This window comes from Triticum dicoccoides, chromosome 7B, assembly GCF_002162155.2.
Source record: "Triticum dicoccoides isolate Atlit2015 ecotype Zavitan chromosome 7B, WEW_v2.0, whole genome shotgun sequence".
NCBI classification, from domain to species: domain Eukaryota; kingdom Viridiplantae; phylum Streptophyta; class Magnoliopsida; order Poales; family Poaceae; genus Triticum; species Triticum dicoccoides.
The window spans coordinates 743,353,203-743,362,983 of NC_041393.1; the positions used below are offsets into that span (position 1 = coordinate 743,353,203).

The 9,781-nt window shown below is 46.7% G+C and overlaps 1 protein-coding gene across 1 annotated transcript; it reads right to left on the reverse strand.

Annotated features, from left to right (window-relative positions):
• Positions 1 to 1,110: 1,110 nt before the first annotated feature.
• Positions 1,111 to 2,478, reverse strand: LOC119341801 (expansin-like A4). The gene has a single exon (XM_037613655.1). The coding sequence runs from the start codon at positions 2,467 to 2,469 to the stop codon at positions 1,543 to 1,545; it is 927 nt and encodes a 308-aa protein (XP_037469552.1). The 5' UTR covers positions 2,470 to 2,478; the 3' UTR covers positions 1,111 to 1,542.
• Between the last annotated feature and the right edge of the window lie 7,303 nt (positions 2,479 to 9,781).

The window sequence follows — 9,781 nt, forward strand, 5'->3', positions numbered from 1 at the left end:
TAACTATATATCCAAATCACATAAACATCAATTTGGCAATGTAAAACATTCATGAACAAGAGCCTCACCAGAAGGTGGTGCCGGCGACGGGACGGTGCGGGCGATCGACGGTGGTTACGACGTAGATTTAGATGGCACTAAGTAAACCACACCTACATATACAAACTAAGTGTTATTTTTATGCTTAAATTGCATATAAATCAAATACTAGCAAATATAATTATTCCTCCCAAATTAATCACTATACAAAGCATTGCAAGAGCTAATCTAGCAATGAGAGTTGAAAGGACAAAGTTGCTAACCTTTGTGATCATTTGAATGGATGGGGCCCTTCAAATCTTGACAAATTTTGGGAAAAATTTGTGAGGAGCTCGAGGAGAGAGGGGGAAGAACAGAGGAAATGAGGGGAAAGGGGAAAGGGGAAAAACAGAGTGGCTCGGGGGGGACGAAGGGTTTATGTACGTCGACCTTTAATACCGGTTCGTGCCACGAACCGGTACTAAAGGTGCTGGACGGGCCCCAGACTGACAACACCCTGCCACCACCCTCTTTAGTACCGGTTCGTGGCACGTACCGGTACTATAGGTTCGCCACGAACCGGTACTAATGAGAACGGCCGGCTAGCCGTTGGAACCGGCACTAATGGACACATTAGTGCCGGCTCAAAACCAAACCGGCACTAATGTGTCTCATATTAGGTCCTTTTTCTACTAGTGGGTGTGTGCGTGCATTCATAGGGTTAGTGTGTCCGGTCATCTGCAATTGTATGTTCAATTTTTTTAGTCAATACCTATTGTCTTATCAAAGAAACACAGGACAGTTCAAGGCGTCTTCGACAAAGATCAATGTAAAAATATGGCAAAATCAAAGGGGTCTGTCTAGGGCACATCTAGATGTTACATAACTATGTCACATCTAAGCTGATTTCCATTCTGTTTGTGGTCTTTTTTTTTTGTCCTAGTTTTTTTTGTTTCTTGTTGCTGCATTATATATTTGTGGGAGTTTAGATGTGACATCCTTAAAAAGACATCTAGATGTGAATTAGACAAACTGAAACCAAAAACAAAGATGGGATAGGAAGGGAGGATAAAAGAAGCAGTCTTGCTAAGTCTCAATCGATTAAGACATAACGAAGTCTCAGTCCATGCTATATCCAGATCTTACGTTTAGATTCTGCTACGCAAAACAGTAAACACTGTCATGTGATTCCAAGACCAAAACAGAGGTATGTACATGTTCTTCTCTGCATTAGTCCACACGTGACGCTACGCTCCAACCTCGTCGTCGACCGTTTAGAGCGGGACAATGGAGGTTTTGTCCTGACCGAGACTCGTCGTCGACCGTGCAGACATGCATGCATGTCGTACGTTGCGATGTACACGTCTCTGTACAGTGTACATGCAGCATCGACCGATATTCCGGCGGCCGGCCGGTGCAGATGTGCGTGTCTGGCGTCGCCGTCGACGTGCAGGGCGGCTCCGATGGACCATCGATCGGTCACTCGCTCGACCTCCTGGTCCGACATGCAGTGGAGCCTGCGTATCATCTGAGCTGCTCGGCGTCGTCGCCCTCGTCCGTGGAGGAGCAGGAGGCGCCGCCGCAGGTGTTTGCGGCAACGTCGGTGATGCGCAGGCCGGTGTCATAGACCGCGCCGGGCTGCCATTCCGCGGGAAGCATCGCCCCGTCGGTGCGCAGCCACTTGCCGCTGGAGCCCGCGGTGACCACGAGCCGGAGCCGCAGTGGACCGGCCGGCACGCGCGACGTGCGCCACACCGACGGGGACGCCTCACGCCGCGTCATGTACTGCCACGTTGTCTGCGACGGCGCAGCCTCGTTGTTGGTGCCGCTCGAACCGGTGACCGCCTGGGCGACCTCGACGGCGGCGATGTCGGTCTGGCCGCCCTGGTAGAGGTAGCGGAGGGCGAGGTAGCCCCGGTCCCTGCTGCTCGTCTCCTCCACTTTGACCGCCAGGTTCTTGCTCTTGTACGCGCAGGGAATTCTCCTGAAGTCCACGTCGACGGCCGCGTCCGCGAGCTCGGCGGCACGGTCTGGCATGGTCATGGCGGCGAAGGCGTCTTTGGTGAGCAGGAAGCGGCCACCAGCACCACCACCTGTCATGTTCGTGTCCGCCACTTCGCCCACGACGACGATCTTGACGCCATCCTTCGCGCACGCGCTCCGGCTCCTGCACCTCAGCTGGTAGCAGGCGCCGCAGGCCTGGCCGCCGCGGAAGAAACCAGCGCTGACGGCCGCAATGTGGAACCCCCCATCGACGGCCATCTCCGCCGCCTGGCCACCATACCCGCAGGCGGCGCCGGTGAGGGCGCCGGCGCCAGGAGGGAGGATGGACGCGGTGGACCTGCGCGGGCACCAGCCGCAGCGGTAAGTCACCGACGAGGCCCGCGCGGCCGGCGTCGAGGCCAGCAGCAGGATCAAGAGGGTCAGAAGCAGCTGCGGCAACGCGGCCATTATCGCCGTTGGTTGTCGTAGCTGAGACTGGTTGGAGAGGCCGGGGGTGCGGTGCCTGCGTGGTGGTTTAAAGCAAGCGAGCGGGCGGGCGAGCGGCATGGGGCGGGGACGTGGGGAGCACGATGGATCCAAGGACAAGGTGAAGGTGGCGCGAATGCGACGTGACCTCGCTCTCATGTCTCATGCGCGCAGAAACGGTCGTAAACTCGATCGCTAGTTGGCTAGTGCGCGCGCCAGACTTTGGACACGGGATGGCAACTTTTGTGAAATGTTCTCAATTTTTTACCATAAATTCCTTGAGTCATATCATGACACAATGCCAAGTCTCAAAATTTTATAGCTTCATTTGCATTTTTAGAAATTAAATGACCGACCCATATTCCTTGCGGAAGGACTAAACATATGATAAATAAAGAAAATGGAATTCTACACCCCAGTTTTGGCCATGATTTCATGTATATGTTGTTGAGATATTGAATTGCATGCATGAAAGCCCTAGAGTTGCACTTTAATTGCCAGTATATATCAAACAGAACTTGAAAAGTCCAAAACATGACATGTTTGATGAAATTGTGTAGGTTGATTGTAGAAAAAGTTTCAAGGCTGATGGATGCACTGGTTCAATACTTCGCATTCAAACCTGGCCGATTCCGTCTCGAGACCTAGATCCTTCCTCAGCGATGGTCCGGTTTCTAAACAGCTTCCCGCCTGAAAATTATGACGACACACGGGTCGACGGATGCATGCCTACCTGCAGGGCCGTGTTGGTTCTGTCTGTGAATGATCTTGGAGTGATTGCGTGCATTGCACTCTCGACCGTGACCGATCGAGTTCGTGACGACAATAATTTCCATGTGACAGCTACTCATGCACTTAAATTAGTAGTAGGGTAACATGGATTTAACGGCCAAGGATGCACAAATTTGGCGCATGTTTTCCACCCAATTGAACGTTTTTCGTGATAATTTATGTTGCCATTGCTAGTTGGCGAGCTCGCTAATTTTCCGGTAAAAAATTGAACCGTGGGGAACTTGCCATGGTATGCTCATCAACTAAACTTGACATCCTCGGCAAACATAATTTGACATAAGAACATTCGATTCATCGTGCTTAAAAATTTGACGGCCTTTGGATATTCGGGTCCATCGATATTCCTACAACGTCTATTGATTTTGTAGCGAAGCCCTATACGCCCGAGATTTACCTGTGAGGACTGACGAGTGCAGGGTACAGGGGCGGAGAAAGGTAGGGCTTAAACAGAAGACTTGTGTGAGATTTCACATTAGGTGGGATCATGGGATCAACCTTAAAAATTCACATCCCATTTTGAAGAAAAAAAACCAAAATTATTGGACAACATCCTTGTGGGGTATGTCGAAATTCGAATGTGAATAATGCCAGCTTTGGATGAATAGTACTTTGATACTATTCACATCCCATTTCTGAATTTTTTTTTGAGATTGTACATCAAACATTCATGTGTGTCTATAAATATTTCTAGAATGTTTTCTCACCTAATGTGAGATCTTACATAAGTCTTCACCGGCTTGGACGCGGGGCACGGCGGTGGCGGTGGCTCTGGCAGACCAGGGTGGCAGGACCGTGAGCCATGTGTGGACCCACGGTATGGTATGAAACCGTATGTGGAAACCGGCCGTTCAAATCGATAGCCGTAGCCGTTGGATAAAATTCGATCAGGACAAATTCGAGTGAAACGAATGGCCAACAATCGTACTTCAACATGCCATGCAATGAATTGCCGGGCGTGCAGCCGTGTACACAGTTTAAAGCTTTGGTTTGATTGCATGCACGCATGAAACAAACTGTCTCGTTGTTGCGTGCATGTGACCCCTCGCGAATCATGGCCGTGTATCGTACGTGGAGTTATTTGAAAGATCCAGCATCACTCGCATTTCATTGATAATAGCAGGAAGCAACAGAAAACAAGAAGGTGGTGAAGGTCCTAGGACCAGATCCGAAGATCAAAGAAAAAGAAAAGAACAGAAAAGAAACAACAGCCCTAATAGCTGCAGTACAACACTCCATACAATCCATACTAGGCAGCGCAGCTCCGACTCCGACGAAGAACTACTAAGAAAATAGGCAGAGGTGGCGTCACGGAGGATCACCGAACGAGCCATCTGTCACGCGTCATCGTATACCACCGGCTCCCCACCGCGGCTTCGACTTCACAACAACAGGCACACCCACGGATATGCCGGAGAAGAAGAGCCGACTATCATACGTGGAGTAGAGATCGGTTATTCCGCGCAACATTTAAATAGGAAAAACTCCTATATGAGAATCAAAGATCTTCACAGCTTCCTTCTCCAACTGAATATACTAGTACAAATGTTGTGCGGAACATTTAAATATGTACTTATAACAGCTATACTATAAGTATCACAGATCTTCACAACCGAACTTCTAAAAACTTATTATAACAGCTGCTATGAGAATCGGCGATCTTGAATATTAGCTAACTCCACCACAAAAAATATATGAAAAATCAACTAATTATTTTTTTGATGGAACTAATTAAGTAATCAGAGCTGGAAATAGATCAACAGCATCGATCGATGGACGTTCGTGCGTGCCATGAATGAGCTTACATATACTACTCGAGCATGAAACCCATGTGCTAACAAAAACCCTCCTAGCTAGTAGTAGCTAGCTAGCGCAGGGCTAGCACAACAATAATCCGCACAAGGCAGCTGGAGATGAACAACAGAGACAGACCGATCTCCATGATTTCGCCTGCTTATCCTCAAGGCTGTCTTCGACAGCATGTATGCCAATATACATATTCGACTTCTCCAGGATGCATGCCAGTATATTTATTCATCTCTGTCCGAGAATTATAGTATCAATCTCGAGAGATCGGCCAATATACTTACTTAAATTAGCAAGCTGGCCGTTGTAATAAACTGCAAGTGTACGCCCGTAGTTGCGGACTTGTATGTTTTTTTATTTGAAAAGGGCAATGTATTAACATCGCACAGCTACCAATTACACTCGGTCTCTGCACCTATAAGATGTCACAACGACATCCATGATGCACACAGCCAAAGAAAAAATATATGCTTCCAAATACAACAAATACAACACCCGAAAAATATAAAGGGTCTCCAAAGGTAACACCACCAAGAAGGAAATAGTGCAGAAGCACCATCGTTGCCCGATCCAAGATCTTAGATTTTCATCCTGAAGAAGTCCAAGCTCTCAAAACAATTCCTTCAGCAAGGCAATTGCCACACACAACCAATGAAGGCCAGACCTTAGGTTCCACCCTGAAAGTCACGGCTCGGCACCCGAGGAGCACCACCAAAAATGAATTCCTCCAGTGCTCCCGCCCCACTTGACAATGTTGCCCGAAGAGTTATCAAACACCTTGTTGACTCCATCGCCTCGATGGCTCTGTCCGTCTAACTGATCCTCCGATCTCAGCCACCATGACCTTCTCCATAGCCGTCTACACCATAGAAATCAAGAAGCCCACATATCACATGGTATCAACAAACAATAGAGCTTCATGCCATGCCGTCATGGAACCTTGTAGGCTGATATGGCGTGCATGACCGAATTCTATCCGATCCAGATATCTTGGACAGGATCTCCGGCAGCAGTTTCGGAACACGTCGATGACCAAAGCGAGGAGGACCGATCACGTAGGACGTTGCCATGATGCAAAAAGAGCATGAGGACAGCCACCATTATTTTCACGGCAGCAGGCCCCCACGCTGCCCCGATCCAGCCTGTCACATTGTTCTTCTTTTTCCTTGATTGTCTTGCATTTAAGGACGAGGGTGCTCCTTGTGAGGCCTGAGATGCGATTTGCCTATGGTTATCCAAATGTAGTTTATGTGCCTTTGATGACAAATCCAATGACTTCCTGTACAACTCATTTGCTGGTTCCACATCAACAGCCCTCTGGAAACAACCAGTTGCTTTTCGAAGAATTTATTAGTTTATGAAGTGAAGAATCCACGAGAGGTCAGGGCATTCCCCAAGCACAACTGGTATGTAATTACTTAAATAAATGTATGGGATTTTGCTATAAACCAACGTAAGATTGTTTTTAGCATGGCAAATCAAACTTCTCGGATGGTAAATTATGTTGTGGCGAGGATACCACTTCTCTTTAGGAAGCATGCCAAATCCTTGTCATGTTCAACTTTTGCGAGGATTTGCCATACTTGCTAAAAGAAATTGACATCCTCGCGACAACATAATTGATCATAAAAAATGTTTGATCTGCCATGCCTAAATCTGATTTAGCTTTTTTTTTACTTTTTCTTTATCTCTGGACTCGTTGATGTATTTTTGAGAGTTTTTTTTTTGAAAAGGAGGAAAGCCCCCTGCCTCTGGATCAGAATGATGTATGAAACCATTTTGTTTAACGAAAGTACGAAGACTGTCTGAGATCTAGTGTTGGCTCACTAAAGGAGCCTAAATGAAGCAAAAAGGAAAAGTATAAATTGCCACATCCGGCGAAAAAGCAGGCTACGATGACTAAACACCTAGCCTAGTATTAGCTCGCCATCCAAATCGGTTGATGTATTTTTGTTATTTAGTTAATGGAAAGGGGTTATGCCTGGTTCAAAATTATTATTTTTACATTTCCGAATGTTTAATTAGCTACTATGGATATGAATGGCCGCAATATTCGGGAGCAAGCTAAGTAGACTGATTATTCTATGTCAATCTTACATTTTTCATACGTACATATTTAAAGGAATTGTTTATTTTTAACAAGGGAAGGGTGAGAAAGGACATGGTACTACATCTTCTATATCTAAATAGAAGCACCCCACTACTTGATTTCTCTTAACATGCAAGCTATACACATCATCAGCCACGTCATACTTCCTTCCATCTTAACTGTCGTGCCGTGAGGCATGCAGCCGTCCATGCATCTTAACTATCGCAAGCATAAATCTTCAATAGCCTCCAGTGTGCAACAAATAATAATTAGCAAAAGGAATGTCTATCGCCAGACTCTACAAGCAAGCAAGGATCCATCAGCTTGCCATGCGGTACTACGGCAGGAGCGTTGAATACGATGGGAATTAATACGTGTACTAGGTTCCTTCGTCTCCCTCAACGAATAAATCTAGCTCGATTCCAAGCTCTCACTCATTCTTCTCAACTTCCATCTCTCTCTCTCTCTCCATACCGCGCCGCCGCTGGACAAGTCTTCAAGGGTCATGGTTGTCAAAGACCGGCGCACTGCTGCCATATTACCTGATTGTTTGTGCCCCATATTACCTGATTGTTTGTGCCCCATATTACCTGATTGTTTGTGCGACTGATTTGTTCATATGTGCAACCGAACGCCATGGCGAGCGGCGCCGCCGGCTCGAACGCGACGACTCGTGTCCTTCTGGCCGTCAGGTCTCCAACAAGCACTACTCCCTGGTAGTCGCTTACCCTGGCCAAGATCTTCAAGCTCGTGGTTGGCGCGCTCCGCAAGGCGCCCTCCTGGTGGTGCTCATGGACCAGTGCGTGGTCATCACGAGCGCTTTTCTGCAGTGAGCACTGGGGCCTCCGCTGGTGGGGAATGGTAAGTACACTTACGCGATGGATGGGCGCACTCCAGCTGCTACACATTGGATATGTCATGATGGATTTTCTGTTTAGATTTTTCAGAAAAGGAGCAATAGAATCAGGAAAAATGATGGAGCTGGGACATATCCACTAAGTATCCAAGGCATATCCAACACGCATCTGGATTTCTTTTCCTTTATTCTTAATAGTGTCAATTTTTCCGATAAATGTTCAGATACTGTATTCAAGATGTATCATTGTTTCAGGAAGCCCAGTAACTGAGACTACTATTTTGACCGTCTTCTTACCATCACAACTGTGTAGAGTTTGGTCTGGGTAATTATCTGTTAGCTTTCCTTCATTATGTCCGGTTAAATATGGTGTTGCTCCCTTCCTTATTCTCTCACTGTAAGTTATTGGTATCTGTTGTTCTACTACCCTCCTCGCTGCATGTCGTAACGACATATTCTTCATAGCCTTTGAATTATCTATAGTTGCACCCTGCAATTTTAGTAGATTAATGATCTTGGAAATGAGAAGATAGATCATTGTTTACTTTGCTACACTGAAATGCGTCATTCTAATAAATATCACACAATACCAGTTTCCCTTTTTTTATATCTCTTTAAATCATCACAGAATTTGCCGCTGCAACGCGCGGGGTACCCTCTAGTTGAATTAAAGCGGCAGGACAATACATCTTAGATTATGAGGAGTGGACCCAATAGGAACATGAAATTACAAACCAGACCCTAAATTTTACAATGGGGATCCGAACGAAAAAAAGAAGATTGCAACCATGTCCAAATCCAATCCCGGTTGGATCCAATTGAAATGTCGTCCAGACCCTAACTTGGGATGCTACAAAAAACCCACAACACCACCAACAAGACATGGACCCCGAGTAGAAGCTTCATTGCCTTCCTTTTTAGCTCATGGGTTGCGAGGAAGATAGATGGTTGTCTTTCGACAAGATAGTTCAACGGCATGGCCGCAATGGCCGATAATCGCAACTGCGGCAGGCGTCGTAGCTTCTTCGAGGACGCCATTGATGATGTGCTCTTTCCTACCTATGCTATTCAGCTCTCCACAACTCCTATGCTCCTTATCCATCTCCATGATGGCTTCCAGAGTTGAGCCCGGGTGGAGGGCTCTCCCCCATATTGGGGGTGACCGACAAGTTTATTGCAGGAGATGCCAGTGTTTGTCATGGCTGACTCAAGGAGGCACCCCACCACCGCCACCACCACCACCACTAGCCAGACAAGCGTGCTGGCCACTAGTAACCACTCGCATGTGACGGCGGTGCACTCCCTAACATCAACACCAGATGCCTCTAAGGCAAGCACAACCTTACTTATACTATCTACACAAGGAACCAACACTCCTCTCCCATATCAACATCGAGTTCCAGTGCCACTGGTGAAAATGGGAAGAGAGTTGGGGCGCCTCTCAACACGAGTGGGAGAGAGAGCACAGGGTTTAAAAAATGCCAGATTTTTCCTTAAAATATATTCACCCAATTATAAAAAAAAACTCTTCATCTAGTGTAAAGATAATTGTAGTTAAAAAACATGCACGGATCTTAGTGTTGTATCGACATTACTCGGTGTCAAACTAAGATTTAACTATTATCAATCGACTGAAAATTGGCAAAATTGTTAGTGCTATTTATCTTGTGGGATTATCACTGATTCATGAGCGGTAGTTAAATGACGATGTCATGCATGCACAATAAACTACTACTGCATAGATAATATAAGAA

Excerpts from the sequence above, each read along its gene's own strand:
- LOC119341801 (XM_037613655.1), bottom strand. The coding sequence starts at position 2,469 with ATGGCCGCGTTGCCGCAGCTGCTTCTGACCCTCTTGATCCTGCTGCTG.